This window comes from Procambarus clarkii, chromosome 50 (assembly GCF_040958095.1).
Source record: "Procambarus clarkii isolate CNS0578487 chromosome 50, FALCON_Pclarkii_2.0, whole genome shotgun sequence".
NCBI lineage: Eukaryota > Metazoa > Arthropoda > Malacostraca > Decapoda > Cambaridae > Procambarus > Procambarus clarkii.
This window is the reverse complement of record NC_091199.1, coordinates 15,756,969-15,776,101: the sequence shown is the minus strand read 5'-3', so window position 1 is coordinate 15,776,101 and position 19,133 is coordinate 15,756,969. Positions and strand designations below refer to the sequence as shown.

At 43.1% G+C, this 19,133-nt stretch overlaps 1 protein-coding gene across 2 annotated transcripts in view; it reads right to left on the bottom strand.

The window, feature by feature from the left end:
- Positions 1-8,582: 8,582 nt before the first annotated feature.
- The window catches only part of LOC138351616 (uncharacterized), a 75,989-nt gene continuing 65,438 nt past the window's right edge, over positions 8,583-19,133 (bottom strand). Inside the window, exons 6-7 of one of the 2 annotated variants that reach the window (XM_069303597.1) lie at positions 13,347-13,487; positions 8,583-11,236 (exon numbers count right to left, since the gene is read on the bottom strand). In XM_069303597.1, coding sequence (XP_069159698.1) covers positions 10,653-11,236; positions 13,347-13,487 — 725 coding nt within the window. In that variant the 3' untranslated portion in view covers positions 8,583-10,652. The remainder of the gene's footprint in view (positions 11,237-13,346; positions 13,488-19,133) is intronic. The other variant, XM_069303596.1, reaches the window with a different exon arrangement.

The window sequence follows — 19,133 nt, the reverse complement described above, 5'->3', positions numbered from 1 at the left end:
AACACCACAGAGCATGAAGTAACATGTATCGCTGCGTTCGCCCCTGTTACCAAACCTGCATTTACCCAGGTCATTTTTCCTAAAACTAAACTTACTTGATTTATACCCATTGTTTCGTGTTCTGTCTCATGTTAATGCTTTTAATAGGTTATTAATATCCTCTGTCATGTCCATTCACTCACACCTCTATCATGTCACCTCTATTTCTTCGCATTTCTAGAGAAAGTAATTTAAGCTTTGTCAATCTTTCTTCAAGGATTATTTATCGAGCATAGGGAAATAAAATGAAAATCCACTATCACCCATTTGTATGAAACCGACCCCTCCCCCAGACATGGAGACTTCAACAGGGAATTCAGTAGTATTCCAAATATTACTGAATTATGAATAGTATAATAATATATTATTATGCTGCTAGTCCTGTACACGTCTCACATTCCCTCAAAAACATCTCCACCAACACCTCACTGTAGCATATAACAAATCAAAATACTCATTCAGTGTACATAAATATGAACTACGTTGAGTTAAAGCTGCTTCATATGTTTTTGAAATAAGGCCTTCTGCAGTCACCTTCATTCTAAGGTCTTCATCCCTAGTGCAGTTTGATCCACCAATAAGACACGTTCCTTTAAAACATGGCGTTACAAGCGGTTCCAAGGAAGGACCCAGCCTCTCGTTAGCACATTCCTTAATCTAATAGTTGAGGCAGTTAATAGTGGTAAGGATTGTGATGTTGTCTACCTTCTACCTTCATTTTAGCAAAGCTTTTGATACAGTGCCACATGAAAGACTGATTAAAAAGATAGAGGCTCATGGTATTGGGGGTGCTATATTAAGTTGGATTAGGGCATGGCTATACCAAAGGAAACAGAGTTATTATAATTGGGGTTAAGTCAGTGTGGAAAAATGTTGTAAGTGTAATGCCTCAAAGCTCTGTCCTGGGACCTCTGTTGTTTATAATATATATAAAGGATTTAGATTCAGGTTTGAGTAGCAACATTTGCAAATTTGCAGATGATACAAAAATCGGTAGGGAAATTAACATGGAAGAAGACTCACTATCACTTCAAGTTGATCTAAATAGGGTTTTGAAATGGTCAAAAGATTGGCAGATGCAGTTTAATGCTGATAAATGTAAAGTTTTGAGGTTAGGTAATGATGATAGAGTTACAAGATACAAGCTAGATGGTGTTGAGATTGCGAAGTCGGATTGCGAAAGGGATCTGGGAGATATGATTAGTAAGAATTTAAAACCAAAGGATCAATGCATTAATGCTCATACTCCCCCTCCTCAGACGAGGAGGGGGAGTAGCCATATATGTTAGGGAAAATTTGAAATGTAGTCTAAAAGAAGGAATCAAAACTGAGCCACATACAGAAACTATTTGGATAGAATCAAACGAAAGAACAAATAATCTTATAATAGGAGCTATATACAGGCCACCAAACTTAAACAGGATGGAAGCAAAGCACCTATGGGATGAAATATCTAGAGCATCTAGGTCTAGCAGTATTTACGTCATGGGGGACTTTAATTTCAGTGGAATAAATTGGTCTAACAGAACAGGGAATAATGAAGCAGAAGATTTTCTAGAATTAATTGACGATTGCTTTCTTCGCCAACACATTAAGAAACCAACGAGGGAAAATAATACTTTAGATTTAGTGTTAACTAACAGGGAAACACAAATTAATAACATCAAAATATTGAGTGAGGGAACAGTGATCACAAAAAATCAGATTTAGCATAGAATAGAATAGACCTGTTGGAGAAAATTCTGTTAAGGTGCCAGATTTTCGAAAAGCTGATTTCAATAGCCTAAGATTTTTTTTGGGTCAAATGGACTGGAATGTCTTGGGCATGGGGGGGAGGGTGGGCCGGTCTTGGAGCAGGACATGAACCCAGCGATGAGTGACGTAAAAGGGGATTTCGATGTGGATTCAAAATATAACTTATTTAAGAATATTCTAAGCAAAGCACAGGAACCATACAAATTGAATAGATCGAATACTAATGACCCAAAGTGGATAACAAAGGATTTGAAGAACCTTATGTTGTGTACCTTGACTTTAGCAAAGCTTTTGATACAGTGCCACATGAAAGACTGATTAAAAAAATAGAGGCTCATGGTATTGGGGATGCTATATTAAGTTGGATTAGGGCATGGCTATTCCAAAGGAAACAGAGAGTTAGTATAAATGGGATTAAACCAATTGTTTCTTCCATTCACTAACTAGTTCTTTGTCAAATATTATCATCAGCAATACAGTTCCCCCAACAAATTTAGTCACCCAGTTTTATTTACAAAACTATGTCAAAGTAATTCTCATAGTCAACTTAATATTTCTTACCATCACTGTTCTTAACTAAAACAACCTTTCTCTTAGCTAAAAATAGTTAAAGGAAACTTTCCAATACTGTTCATAACTAACTTTATCCATCGTCATGTAACTGAAAATAGTCTTGTTCATCATTTCTTAACAGCCATTATGTTACGTCAAGTAAGACAAAATAGCCAAAGATATCTTTCATCGCTGTTCTTAACTGACATTATACTTTGGGGAGCACAAAAAAATAGTCTCCGTCATCATATTTTCTTGTCTTTCCTCAACTAAAAATAGTAAAATGGAACATCGTTCTACACTTTTGTAACTAACAGTATACTTCAATGATTAAGAAAAATAGTCAAAGACGCTCTTCAAAACATCAGAGGCCCGAGACTGTTCAACACGCTTCCACTACACATAAGGGGCATAACTGGCAAACCCCTCACAGTGTTCAAGAGAGAACTGGATAAGCACCTCCAAAGGATACCTGATCAACCAGGCTGTGACTCATACGTCAGGCTGCGAGCAGCCGCGTCTAACAGCCTGGTTGATCAGTCCAGCAACCAGGAGGCCTGGTCGACGACCGGGCCGCGGGGACACTAAGCCCCGGAAGCACCTCAAGGTAGCCTCAAGGTAAGACATCAAAGGCATCCTTTGAGACACCAAAGTTACTCTTCGAGAAATCAAAGACACTCTCTGATACATGTTAAGGTGTTATATGACCGTGTGAATATTACATAGCCAAGTACAAAAAGGGTATTAAAGGTAAAGATGTTTACTTTGATAGACTGGAGAGGGGCATGATCTGAAATAATTTGATGAACATTGAACTAAGGTGGGGGACGAGAGCTGGAGCTCAGTAACTGATTTGATCTTATTTACTATGAAACAGCTATGTTAAAAATTTAATGAAAATTTATTGGTTATTTACAAAGTTATGATAGAGAACTAAGGTGGGGGACGAGAGCTGGAGCTCGTTAACCGTTTTGATTTGATTTACTAACTTTGAAGAATATATGCTATAAATTTTTGGGAAAATGATCTGTTACTAAAGAACTTGTACAAAAGAACTAAGGTGGGGGACAAGAGCCGGAGCTCAGTAACTGACTTTATCTTTATTACTGTCTGAAATACACAGAGGTTGAAATTTCAGGGAAATTGATTAGGTAATAACGAAGATACGAGAGAGAGCTAAGGCGGATGATAAGAGCTAGAGTTTGGTAAATGTGATATCTTTACTTACTCAGTTAGAAGTATGGTGGGTTTAAATTTCATGAAAAATAATGAGTTAATAACGAAGATGTGAGAGGGAACTAAAGTGGAGGACAAGAGCTGGAGCTCGGTAACTAAATTACCGTATTGAACTACGTTTGAAATATGAATATTTAAAATTTTAGAGGGATTGGACTGTTAGTAAAGAAGTTACGGGGATAAACTAAGGCGGGGACAGGAGCTAGAACTTGCTTACTAACATGATTTATTTTACTACATACGATTTATGGCTGTTTTAAAATTTTAGGGGGATTGGTTAGGTATTAACGAGGATATGAGAGGGAACTATGGCGGGGGACAGGAGCTGGAGGTCGATAACTAAATTATTGTATTTTAATACTTTTGAAATAGCTATGTTTTAAATCTCGAAGAAAATGATTGGATACTAAAGAAGATGTATTAGTAAAACTAAGGCGAGGAATGTTAGCTAGACCTTGCTTACTGACTTTGTTTATTTGTGTAAAACTGACTAGTTTAATGAAAAGGAACAAACATTACGATGTACGGAATTATGAATGAACAATACGAAGGAAAGGGGTGTACGGTAACAGGTAGAGAGAGAGGGGAAGGGACGGTCCAGATATTATGGATAAGATAAGATTATGGAGGTGACCTGAAGGCAACGTCTGGCTGGCAGCATAAGGTAAACACAGGTAACGCGGGAGGTTGGGAGGTAAGGGGGGGGAGGGAGGGTGTGTGAGGTAGGAGCAGGAGATGCAGGGGGGGTTGGGAGGGAAGGGGGAGGGGGATGGCAGGGTAATGCTTCAGTTATATAGACATATACTAGTTTCTAAGTAAGAATTCTACTTAAATGTATACAGCCTAAATATCTGTTTATTCTCGGTATGAACTCTGAAATTTGAATTTCTCCCATAAGATCTCTTAACAAACTTCTTGTGAGAGTTTTGTAACTTGGCGAGTTTGGAATAAAATGTAATTGGTATAAGGAATTGAGCTCGGAAAATTTCTAAGAGTTTTCTTTATTCTTTAACCTTTATTCCTGTTGTGATATTCAATTAGGTCGCCTGAGGAAGAACTTGCTTAGCTAACACACCTGTGTAGTAAGCAGCTCATTCCTCACTTTGGGACCATGTATGAACAATTGACTAGGCGCGAGCAAACGCCGAGACCCCAATGAAAATTGAAATCCCCTCCACTTGGGTGACGACCTTCGCCATTCGCCGAAGCGAATCTAGCGAGTAGGTCACGGGCTCTCACAACAATAATTTATTGTTGTGTGGTGCCGTATATTTGGTCCAAAACTCAGAATCATTCTCAATTTTATTAGTCGAGTGTGAAGAACATTTGCATAACAATAATAATGTGTGGGGTGTAACGAAAAGACAGTGTTAACCATAACAACTTAGTTTAATCAATAAAGTACTATCTACTACAACAAAACAAAAAGAAATGTCAATGACGTTACTCTAAATCCTTCCTGTGACACTATCAATGACAGCTAGACACCAGCCCCTCGGACTGCATAATGAACTAACTCGAACATAAGCGTGAACACAGAGGAATCAACAAGAAACAAGAACTAACAGATCTATAATCACAATTACAACAAATGACACAGTAGGTTCTGAAACACGTCTCCAGTAACCTCCTAACTGTTCTACGCTTCAGTGCAGTCTACACCTGCAATGGCGGTTGCAATGCAATCAAATCAGTAGTCTTTCAATGACAACAATAACTAATGGGGTTCACTGGCAACTCCAGCAACCCTTCCTCAAATTAATCCTTACGTTAACACTCCGTCCCAGGGACGATCAACAATCAATAACAATTGAAATTGAATTGAAATAAGTTTATTGAGGTAAAATACATACAAAGGGATGAGGTAGCTCAAGCTATTCTCACCCCGTTCAGTACAACGTGTTAATACATACATAGACACACATCACAAACAATAAACATATTAGTATGTTTTGTATCATATTAGTAAGTATAACAATTGATTTACGTTAATAACACAATAACATTTACGTTAAATTAATAACACTTATTACAACTGTCACTAGTAACGCGGAAATTACACAAAACTCTACCCGTCGAGCATTCAGTGAGAAAATCCCATTAATCCCTGTACTACCAGACAGCTGATTAATTAATCTCTTTACTAGTTACGTTAATTTACATTAATCGGTTACTAATCACTCAGCGATGGTAAACTCTGATTTACAATGTCCAAAGTGCTAAGAGAACGGTAATCACTCGTGATTACCTTTAGAGTAATTAATTACTATCCTCAAGATCAATAATTAAACAATTAAAATACACAACCTTTCACACTGGCTCAGCAATTTACATTAAGGTATGAATTCCGTCTGAGCCTTCCATACCAATTCAGGTGGATAATAACAGTAATTAGCCCCACGTTTACGTCATCCTAAAATGACGTTACTCCTCCCACGAGCCAATCAAGTGCCGGTACTTCCGGGCAGATAAATAACGACGTTACGTTAATGGAACAATGTAGCCTTCGTGTGAGTCGATCAAACAAGGATCGAGGTTAATTACTTTGACTTCCTGAAACACGTCAATTACCCGGCCCACTGACCGTTAATTACGACAGACAATACTCTAATTCTTATCTGGCTGATGGCTAGGCTCCTCGAGACTACCGTAGCTGCTTGCAGGAAAGTAAATTAACCCAAACGTATTCTACGTTACTCAAATTGTCAAAGAACAAATTCTCTTAAAGCAATGGGCGTTCCCTTGGTTGCGTTACATTAATTGCCTCGCAATCACCTCACTGAATACTGGATTTCGATGTCCTACCAGATAACCAGGTGAATAAATGTGTACCCAAGTACTCGTCTACAGCCGAGTTCACCCACGACAATGACAAATCACACTAACAAATCACAGTGATTTACGTTACAATCCGGTTGCAATGACAATACTGCAGAACCTAGTAAAATAACATACAGGACATGAACCCTCTAGAACACTGCCCCACAATGACTTTACTGAACTGCAATCACATACAGTGGTGCTCAACACTAGCAACAATCACCATCAAATAACAACCCCTTTGCAATAACACACGGCAAGTACTCTAATTTCCAAGTATTAGAATACTGCACACACTTACTGTTGCAAATGACCCCAGTGCTCTCAATAACCCCTAGAACATAGGTCAAAATATTGCAATCACCACACAGTATATAACACAATAACACTGGGCCCCGTGACACTACAATTATATATATATATATATATATATATATATATATATATATATATATATATAATATATATATATATATATATATATATATATATAATTACTGCTGACACATGTAGCCTACAGCTATCAAACGTTATTGGGAACCCTAGGGAGATCTCGCACTCCTTAAATCACATGGGCGAGTGATTTATCGATCACGCATGCCGATAAACACTCTCGAGAGTTAAGTTACTCGACAGAGCGATGGCGGTCTCTCCAGACAGCCTCGTCACTCACCAAATTCTACCAAAATTACGTTAATACTGCAACCAAAATACATATATATATATAAATCACACTTGTCACGGCCCTGGGAACAATACTAAAAATTTAGACCACACTGTGGTACACTCCACAATCATCATTGCCAGGAATCACTGACGTTACACACATACTCAGTGTTGGAATGCCACACCTGCAAGACTACACATGGAAATGATATCACTCCGTCCCACGGACGATCAAAAATTATCAATTACCACAATGGAATATTATAATTATTACATGGACATCCTCTAAGTCCTTGGTTAATCTATGTAAACTCTGTTCTCGTGTGTACCCACACACACTGTACGTCTGTGTACACCAGACGTAAGTCCCTCTGGACTGACAAGATGACAATAAAGGGTGATTATCTCCTCGTCCACACTTCACTTCTACCTCACAGGTGCTACGTGACAATGTGACGGAACACTTGACCTCGAATTCAAGCTTTTAGAGACTAACTGATCACCAGAAATACACACACAGGTACTTACTCATTCATACTGCCGGCTTACACACCATTCCCATACATCAGGCACCCCGCTATGGGTGGCTGGCTCACTCACGGCAGTAGTAGGTGGCGTAGGCGGCGGTAGTACCACACGTGGTATTTTACGTACAATTGGCGTGCACTCGAACCCCTCCCACTCACAACACGGCTCGGTTCGCACCCTCGACCCACCGGTGAAGTGAAGCGTTCGTACCCAGGTGACGCGCACAACGATAGCGTCTCACACAAACATGGGAAATCTGCCCGACACGAATTTCCCCGTTCCCATCGACTGCTACAGAGCACTAGCAAGTCTAATCATCACTGGTATGGGATCTACGAGTCTATTACTGCTCGTATGCACATTACCCCACAATCCCAGATCACTGTACCTCTACCCACTGTACACAATGTCTTTCTCCCCTCCAAGCGACGACTTCGGCCGGATTCTGTGACGACCGCTGTCGTTGGTGAAGCACGAAGTGAAGCAGTTGAGTAGTTCAGCCACCACAACGCCCTATACTCGATTTGGCCGAATTGAGTACAGAGAGCGTCTTGACAGAGTGGCAGCTGGGTTCAGAATGACACTCACACCGACGATTCCCGAGTCCTCCTCGAAATAACCAATGAGAGGAAGGCATACAGAGGCCGACCCCTCTCATCCAATCAGCGACGGTGTAGCATAGCCCCTAGGGCAACTCGAAGATGGCCGACCAACATGGCGGCTCAAGATGTTTACTAAGATGGCGGCTGTTTCCATGACGACGACACAAGTGGCCAGTGAGCGCGGGAGGCCCACAGCTCACCCACGCCTGCGGCCTAGCTGTTCTCGCGCAAAGTGGAGTCTCACTCCAAGTCATACAATACAATAAGATGATACTATCAGCTCTAGCACTGTCCACAGACGTGCTACCCCGGCCAGGGTAACATTTCTGGACTGTTGATAACTGGGGCTCTCACATGAGCCCAAACACTAGATGTTTCGGTTGCTGGTTACCAAACTTAAGTCCGCCCACTTAACAAGTGCACTTAACAAGTGTACTGTCTCCCACAGGCATAAGAGCACTATTGTAAGTGAGCTGGTGAACCATCTCCTCACACTTCCATGACATTATTTTCATCATAAGAACTTTTAACACGTCTAAAATCTCGGAAATTATTTTTCTCATACGAATTCCTTAATTCCAAATCTGTGACTAGCCAAATTCGCCTGAAAACCCTGACAGTCTAAACACGATATTTGAATTTCTCCCATAAGAACTCTTAACAAACTTGTATGAACTTATTTTCATCATAAGAACTTTTAACAAACTTCTGAAGTCTCGGAAATTACTTTTCTCATAAGAATTCCTTAATTCCACATCAGTGACGGCTCAAATTTACCTGAAACTCCTGACGATCCACACGCGAATTTAAAAAAAAAAAAATTCGTGTGTGGATCGTCATCCCTACCACTCTGGTGAGTGTGACAGACAGTGTCAGGTACTGGTGAGTGTGACAGACAGTGTCAGGTACTGGTGAGTGTGACAGACAGTGTCAGGTACTGGTGAGTGTGACAGACAGTGTCAGGTACTGGTGAGTGTGACAGACAGTGTCAGGTACTGGTGAGTGTGACAGACAGTGTCAGGTACTGGTGAGTGTGACAGACAGTGTCAGGTACTGGTGAGTGTGACAGACAGTGTCAGGTACTGGTGAGTGTGACAGACAGTGTCAGGTACTGGTGAGTGTGACAGACAGTGTCAGGTACTGGTGAGTGTGACAGACAGTGTCAGGTACTGGTGAGTGTGACAGACAGTGTCAGGTACTGGTGAGTGTGACAGACAGTGTCAGGTACTGGTGAGTGTGACAGACAGTGTCAGGTACTGGTGAGTGTGACAGACAGTGTCAGGTACTGGTGAGTGTGACAGACAGTGTCAGGTACTGGTGAGTGTGACAGACAGTGTCAGGTACTGGTGAGTGTGACAGACAGTGTCAGGTACTGGTGAGTGTGACAGACAGTGTCAGGTACTGGTGAGTGTGACAGACAGTGTCAGGTACTGGTGAGTGTGCCAGACAGTGTCAGGTACTGGTGAGTGTGCCAGACAGTGTCAGGTACTGGTGAGTGTGACAGACAGTGTCAGGTACTGGTGAGTGTGACAGACAGTGTCAGGTACTGGTGAGTGTGACAGACAGTGTCAGGTACTGGTGAGTGTGACAGACAGAGTCAGGTACTGGTGAGTGTGACAGACAGTGTCAGGTACTGGTGAGTGTGACAGACAGTGTCAGGTACTGGTGAGTGTGACAGACAGTGTCAGGTACTGGTGAGTGTGACAGACAGTGTCAGGTACTGGTGAGTGTGACAGACAGTGTCAGGTACTGGTGAGTGTGACAGACAGTGTCAGGTACTGGTGAGTGTGACAGTGTCAGGTACTGGTGAGTGTGACAGTGTCAGGTACTGGTGAGTGTGACAGTGTCAGGTACTGGTGAGTGTGACAGTGTCAGGTACTGGTGAGTGTGACAGTGTCAGGTACTGGTGAGTGTGACAGTGTCAGGTACTGGTGAGTGTGACAGTGTCAGGTACTGGGGAGTGTGACAGTGTCAGGTACTGGGGAGTGTGACAGTGTCAGGTACTGGGGAGTGTGACAGTGTCAGGTACTGGTGAGTGTGACAGTGTCAGGTACTGGTGAGTGTGAGACAGTGTCAGGTACTGGTGAGTGTGAGACAGTGTCAGGTACTGGTGAGTGTGAGACAGTGTCAGGTACTGGTGAGTGTGACAGTGTCAGGTACTGGTGAGTGTGACAGTGTCAGGTACTGGTGAGTGTGACAGTGTCAGGTATTGGTGAGTGTGACAGTGTCAGGTACTGGTGAGTGTGACAGTGTCAGGTACTGGTGAGTGTGACAGTGTCAGGTACTGGGGAGTGTGACAGTGTCAGGTACTGGTGAGTGTGAGACAGTGTCAGGTACTGGTGAGTGTGACAGTGTCAGGTACTGGTGAGTGTGACAGTGTCAGGTACTGGTGAGTGTGACAGTGTCAGGTACTGGTGAGTGTGACAGTGTCAGGTACTGGTGAGTGTGACAGTGTCACTGTAACGTATTGGGACTTGTGAGTTTGTATTTGAGTATAAATGTTTCAAGTTGGTCCTGTGTAGTGACGTCGTGCATGTGTTGCTCGCCCTTCATCAGCACCTTTATTATCCCATTACATGTATATAATTGTTTTATTTCAGCTTTGTTTGCTTTATTCGGTTGGTGCTTTTCTTTGTTATCTTTCTTTAGTTGGAACAGCTCTTTGAAGACTTTCTTAGTGTTTCCTGAGATGAACTCTGACACTCCGTAATAACTCTCAAATTCCCTTGCTGCTTTCATCAGATAAAATTTGCTACGACCATCACTCAATTTGATTCTAACTTTGGTCTCACCCAAAAAATATGGCTTCTCTTTTATGTTGTTTTCGGAAATATTATATTTAAAATTTAGTTCGAGGATCTCCTTAACCTTTTTGAAAGGAAAGTATTTCTTGCCCTTTGTCATTTTCGTCTTGGCGTGTTCTTCTGATATTTTCCCACGGGTCTTCTCGTATAGGACGACACAATCCATATGTTTTCTTCTCCAGACTTCTCTCTCCTCTTCTCTCTCCTTATCTTCTTCTGGTTTCTTTGTCAACTCTGAGGACAGCAGTCACGATACATTAGAGAGAGGGGGTACCATGGAGGGGATGAAGGGGGCTACGAGAGAGGGGGTACCATGGAGGGGATGAAGGGGGCTACGAGAGAGGGGGTACCATGGAGGGGATGAAGGGGGCTACAAGAGAGGGGGTACCATGGTGGGGATGAAGGAGGCTACGAGAGAGGGGGTACCATGGAGGGGATGAAGGGGGCTACGAGAGAGGGGGTACCATGGAGGGGATGAAGGGGGCTACGAGAGAGGGGGTACCATGGTGGGGATGAAGGGGGCTACGAGAGAGGGGGGTACCATGGTGGGGATGAAGGGGGCTACGAGAGAGGGGGGTACCATGGTGGGGATGAAGGGGGCTACGAGAGAGGGGGGTACCATGGTGGGGATGAAGGGGGCTACGAGAGAGGGGGGTACCATGGTGGGGATGAAGGGGGCTACGAGAGAGGGGGGTACCATGGTGGGGATGAAGGGGGCTACGAGAGAGGGGGGTACCATGGTGGGGATGAAGGGGGCTACGAGAGAGGGGGGTACCATGGTGGGGATGAAGGGGGCTACGAGAGAGGGGGGTACCATGGTGGGGATGAAGGGGGCTACGAGAGAGGGGGGTACCATGGTGGGGATGAAGGGGGCTACGAGAGAGGGGGGTACCATGGTGGGGATGAAGGGGGCTACGAGAGAGGGGGGTACCATGGTGGGGATGAAGGGGGCTACGAGAGAGGGGGTACCATGGTGGGGATGAAGGGGGCTACGAGAGAGGGGGGTACCATGGTGGGGATGAAGGGGGCTACGAGAGAGGGGGGTACCATGGTGGGGATGAAGGGGGCTACACGCACCAACACCGTTCACCAAGATAATCATTAACCTCCACACACAACACGAACACAGTGTGAGGAGGACTGCACAAGCAATGAACCCCACTCTTAAATTATTGAGTCCCGGGACAACGGGATATGAGGAAGATAACTAGATCAGTCCTAAACAATGTTGGGCTGGTCCACAGATGTTGTCAGAGTGTGGTAAATGATCTGAGAGAGAGAGAGAGAGAGAGAGAGAGAGAGAGAGAGAGGATAGTGTGGTAAACGTTGTGAGAGAGAGAGAGGATAGTGTGGTAAACATTGTGAGAGAGAGAGAGGATAGTGTGGTAAACGTTGTGAGAGAGAGAGAGAGGATAGTGTGGTAAACGTTGTGAGAGAGAGAGAGAGAGGATAGTGTGGCAAACGTTGTGAGAGAGAGAGAGAGGATAGTGTGGTAAACGTTGTGAGAGAGAGAGAGGATAGTGTGGTAAACGTTGCGAGAGAGAGAGGATAGTGCGGTAAACGTTGTGAGAGAGAGGATAGTGTGGTAAACATTGTGAGAGAGAGAGAGGATAGTGTGGTAAACGTTGTGAGAGAGAGAGAGAGAGGATAGTGTGGTAAACGTTGTGAGAGAGAGAGAGAGAGGATAGTGTGGTAAACGTTGTGAGAGAGAGAGAGAGGATAGTGTGGTAAACGTTGTGAGAGAGAGAGAGAGGATAGTGTGGTAAACGTTGTGAGAGAGAGAGAGAGAGGATAGTGTGGTAAACGTTGTGAGAGAGAGAGAGGATAGTGTGGTAAACGTTGCGAGAGAGAGAGGATAGTGCGGTATACGTTGTGAGAGAGAGAGAGGATAGTGTGGTAAACATTGTGAGAGAGAGAGAGGATAGTGTGGTAAACGTTGTGAGAGAGAGAGAGAGGATAGTGTGGTAAACGTTGTGAGAGAGAGAGAGAGAGAGAGAGGATAGTGTGGCAAACGTTGTGAGAGAGAGAGAGAGGATAGTGTGGTAAACGTTGTGAGAGAGAGAGAGAGGATAGTGTGGTAAACGTTGTGAGAGAGAGAGAGAGAGGATAGTGTGGTAAACGTTGTGAGAGAGAGAGAGAGGATAGTGTGGTAAACGTTGTGAGAGAGAGAGAGAGGATAGTGTGGTAAACGTTGTGAGAGAGAGAGAGAGAGGATAGTGTGGTAAACGTTGTGAGAGAGAGAGAGAGAGGATAGTGTGGTAAACGTTGTGAGAGAGAGAGAGGATAGTGTGGAAAACGTTGCGAGAGAGAGAGGATAGTGCGGTAATATAACTCTTCCACTCACCATAATATTGGTAGAAGCAACCGAGGTTTAAGCAGCGCTCCTTCAAGCTGACGGCCAGGGTAACTTCTTCATAGTATCTTCCATTCATCTTCAGGTTACTGATGACAGTGACCAGAGGGTGAGCCTTGCCTATCATTATGTCTGCAGGAAGCATGGAAAATATGCAACATTAATATTGTCCCTATTAGTTGCGCTAGCCGGCGGTGCCCGGGAAAACCCATGCTTTCAGATCAAGCTATCTGTAATAAACTTTGCCTGTCATCCTACTTCAAAAAATATTATATGATTACATCGAGACAATATAAATATAAATGGTACCTGTGTGTTACCTGTATGCTACCCGAGAGTAAGAAAACACATGGGTAGAAACTTTATACTATAAGATCAACAACGCCAGGAATGCTGGCATATTTAATCAAATTATATATACTGTATATATTTTGTCATGTAAATCCCCTGCATAGCAGTGGAACTGCCTCTTCCACTCACCTTCCACGTCATCTGTTACGACCTGGGTTCCTAGTTGGAAACCAGAGGTCAATTTGAGCTCTAAATAATTACTATACTTTAATTCATAGGATTGGATGATGTAAGATAGGTAATTAACAATAACATTTATATGCATGACCCCTTAAAGCCTAGTTATGCAGTAGTCCGTCTTCCTTGCCAGACGTAAGATGAATCTTGTTACAGATTATTCGGACTCTGAGCTTGTTGATTATTAAATATAATATTGAATTAGTTATCAGCTATTCTTAGAACTATTAAAGTAACTAGTAATGAATGTCTGAGTAAACTTGGGATGATGTCTGCTGTACGATCAGCTGAGTATCCGTCCCGGCAGCATATTTAAATGAGCTCGAGCGTTGTTGTTGTTGTTGTTAAAGATTCGCTACCTGGAACAAAGTTCCAAGTAGCACGGGCTATGGTGAGCCCGTAGTGCCTTTTGAGCTCGAGCGGCCATGATGCTTCCTTCTCTGGTGCTACCTGTGGTTGGGTTCACACTCCCCCCTCGTGTGTTCTGTACTCCTTTACCTTCTCTCTCTCTCCTTACTGTATCCTGATTCTCACTTTTACAAGTAAGTAATTATCAAAAGGCGGCACCAAACTGGGAAGGCTATGTAGCACCATCAAATCTGCGGGATAATCAGAGGGCGCTAAATATTACCAAGGATGCCAATACGAGAACAGAAACGCATAAGGCAAACGATATCAAAAGTATCCGAATCACCATGAATACTATCAAGAGACAAACGACCGCGGGGGACGGTTGGAAAACAAGACACACGCTCGTCCCAGAAGTCAGGACATTCAACAAGGATATACACAACCGTATGAGGGACAATGCAATGAGGACAATAAAGAGCAGGGTGGCGCTAAATCAAGCGACCATGAGTTAAGCAAGTATGGGCCTATACGCAACCTCGCCAGAGCCGTTTCCAATCGCCGGTTGCGGTGGTAGGAGGATGGCCACGAGGACACACAACTTTTAAGAGCACGTAATTTGTTACCAGTAACAGACGACCAACAAGCCTGCCAATGGGCAAGGATGGAGGAATGGATAACCGGGTAAAAATCGGAATACGGAATACCTTTACGAGAGATGGGACAAGAGCGGACAGCTTCCCTGGCAGCAACATCTGCACGCTCATTTAAAGACACACCAATATGGCTGGGAACCCAACAAAACTCAACCGACTTAAATTTACTGTTAACAAGAAACAGCCAATGCTGGATCTCGACAACCACTGGATGAACCAGATTAAAGGACCCAAGAGTCATGAGGGCACCACGAGAGTCAACAACAACTACAAAGGAAAATTGACGAGGAGAAAACAGGAGACGAAGAGAATAGAGAATAGCATAAAGCTCCGCTGTGAAGATGCTAGTCTCTAGAGGTAAGTGACACATAAGTGCAATCAGGAAAAACAACAGAGTAGCCAACACCGTCCGCAGACTTAGACCCATCAGTGAAGACAGAAACGGAGCGGGAGTGAGAAGAAAAGTGCTCAAGGAAAAGGCGTTTTAGAACCATAGGAGGGGTAAAAGCTTAAGTGATGCAGGTCAAGGATGTACAAAACTGTGGAAGGGGGACTCTCCATGGGAGCAAACAAGGAACACGAGGAAAAATATTAGAAATACGAACAGAAAGAGCGAGATAACCGAGACAGAAAGAGGGAGATGGTGAAGAGGAATAGGAACTGCAAGAGGGGTAAAAGTAAAAAAAAAAAGAGGGGCACGACAGAGGCGAAAGGAAGGATGTTGCAAGGACCGTGCAAGATAGCGAAGATAGTAGCGATCACGGCAGTCCCGGAGAGATAGGAAGCCAGTGTTAACATACAAGCTGAGGACGGGAGTCGAACGACACAGGGATAAGAGTCTCGTTGGACGTCGAATCACTGTTTACCAACGTACCTGTGGACGAGACAATCGGGATGATAGCCGACAGAGTGTATCGTGATTCGGCCTGTACTCCTCTTGACATACCAGAAAATATTCTAAGGAAACTACTCCAAGCTTGTACTAAAGAGGCACCCTTCTTGAGCCCGGATGGGCACATGTATAAGCAAGTAGATGGGGTCGCCATGGGTTCTCCCCTAGGTGTCCTGTTTGCAAACTTCTACATGGGTACCATCGAGCAAAAAGTCTTAGTCGACATGAACTTGAAACCGGCCATATACTGCAGGTATGTTGACGACATTTTTATACAGGTACCTGATGTCAGACATCTGCAGGAGCTGAAGGAGGCATTTGAGCAGAGTTCCGTGCTGCGTTTCACTTACGAGATGGAAAAGGATGGGAAGCTGCCCTTTCTAGATGTAACAGTTATGGAAAAGAGCGGAGGTTTCCACACTGCAGTCTACACTAAGGAAACGAGCATAGGAATGTGCCTAAATGCCAACAGCGACTGCCCAGACAGGTACAAGAGGAGTGTTGTTAACGCCTATGTCGACCGTGCTCTCAGCCACAGCTCAGAATGGAAGCAAGTCGACGAAGAACTCTGTAGGGTAAGGCAGGTCCTAGTCAACAACGACTTCTCTAATGGTTTCGTCGAAGACATCATAAGAAGGAAAGTGAAACGCCATACAACCTCTGAAGAGACAACTAACACAACACCTATACCCCCTATTAGACTATTTTACAGGAACTTCTTTTCCACAGCTCATAAAACGGAGGAAAGGGTCCTGAAAGATATTGTTAATAAAAACGTTATCCCTACAGACAAAAATCAGAGGATACAACTGACGATTTACTATAAAACCAGAAAAACGGCCAGCCTACTCATGAGAAACTCTCCAGACACAAAGCAGAACACTTTAAAAGAGACCAACGTCGTCTATGCCTTCAAATGCCCTCTTGGGGACTGTAAGCTCCAAAAAACCCAGTATATAGGCAAGACAATAACATCTCTTTCTAGGCGTTTAACGATGCACAAGCAACAGGGCTCCATTAAGGAACATATAATCTCTTCCCACAACCAAACCATCGCCAGAGAAATCCTAGTAAACAACACAGAAATCATCGATAGATACAGCGATAGCAGGCGGCTTGACGTTTGCGAGGCACTACACATCAAGAAGTCAACACCAGCAATCAACAGCCAATTAATGCACAACTATATTCTACCCACCTCAAGACTCCGCTCCAATATAGAAGCATCAAGAAATATGGACCAATAGGCTTTCTACAAACACTTCTATTCAATACCCATTGTTTCGTGTTCTGTCTTGTGTTGATGAAATTAATACCCTATTAATGCCACCTCTTGTTCTGTCTTGTGTTGATGAAATTAATACCCTATTAATGCCACCTCACCCCATCCACCTCACTAAAATGTAGATATAAAATCGGAGATGAAATTGAAATTGAAATAAGTTTATTGAGGTAAAATACACACAAAGGGATGAGGTAGCTCAAGCTATTCTCACCCCGTTCAGTACAACGTGTTAGTACATACATAGACACACATCACAAACAATAAACCTGTTACCAAACATTCTGAGAGATAAACATGTACATTTCCTCCTTCACAAGTGGTATGGTATCAGACGTACACAAATACTTTTATGACCTAGTTATACGGATAATTCAACAAAATATTACAGTCTTGGTGCAAAATTCTTATATCTCTCAAGAATATCATCAACCTTTCCTTTGTGACACATCCAGGCTATTTGCTCAGGAACAGTCCTTATCTCAGTGTTTCTATATACATTAATCAACGGACAATCAAGAACATAATGGGCAAGGGTGTGAGACCTTAACATACCACATAGTTTACACTTCGTGTCATTATCATGAACGCCTATCCCATATTCCCAGTAATATTTGTACCCAAGCCTGAGCCGCATGTACACAGAGTCACTCCAAGCATTTCTCCTTTTACCATAAGTGAAAAGGGTGTTTTGACTCACATACATGTAGTGTTGCATGGTTAGACTTCTCTCATACATTATCCCTCTCCTCTCCACTCCTGCCTGTGCCTGAATATTTCTGATTTTGCTTCTTATTTGTCTCATTGTGAATTCACATTCAATGTCAATTTGTGGTTTTGATGTGGCACGTTTGGCCAAGTCATCCGCCACCTCGTTGAGCACTATTCCAACATGAGATGGAATCCACATGAATTTCACACTATGACCTTTCAGCTGTATCTCAGCTATTCTTCTCTTACAATCCTCAACTATAGACATGAAGACTGGGTTTCGACTGTTTAAGGACTCCAGTGCTCCTCGGCTATCGACAAATACAAAAATATTTTTGTCGTCATGACGTACTTCCTCCAAACACGCCAGAATGGCCTGCAGTTCAGCTTGTGTGGATGATGTATAATTACTAAGCCGGAGTTCAATTTTCCTGTCCACAGTCCCAAACTCCGTATATTCCCTTATTAGGACACCACACCCTGCCCTGCCATCCTCCGCCACCGACCCGTCGCAATATACATGTAAACTGTTGCCTCTTGGTAACCGGGATATCATGCTTCCATACATACACCGTAATTATCCCGGTTCATGATGAATCTTTTTCACATTGAGGGGTACAATTTCGACGTCTATTTTCTGTACTTTCCAGGGAGCAGACATATTACCCTGTCGAGAGGGTTTACAGCAGTCAAGTACATCGTATTCCCTGAGGTCATGAGCTAATCCCCTCGTGTAGCGTGTCTCCCTCAGTATCCTGGAAGTGTGTACGTCACTCAAGCAGGTCTGAACGCTCTCAAACAGCTTATCCCCTCCTTTCCTCCGCATGAAACGAATAGCTACTCTAGTGTTAATGTCACGGACTCTATCACACACACTCTGTAAATTTAATTCCATTCTCATTATTTCAATCATTGCATTTCTTTGACATCCAAGAATAATCCTCATAGCCTCGTTCTGTATCAGCTCTATTTTTTGAATTCTGCCTTGGCCTGTGTAAGACAAAACGGGTGCTGCGTAGTCTATCAGGGACCGAACAGTGCTTATGTATAACATCCGTAAGATAGGTACCCCAACACCTTTACCAGAAAAAGCCAGTGCTTTTAGAGGATGCAGACGGGCTTTACATAAGGTGCGGAGATGCGTAAGTTCTATTCAGTTGTGTATTTGTAAACTAAAGTCTTTGAAAATGTAATAAGTTTTACGAAACGCGCTCGTGTCGCATCAGACTAGAAATAAAAATGAATTTTGGAGAATTGATTTTTGATTTACCTCCAACAGTGAAAAGAAATGTACGAAAGATTGAGAAAATTCGTGTTAGAATTATTAATCTTACTTTTTCGGTCATATTTAATAATATATA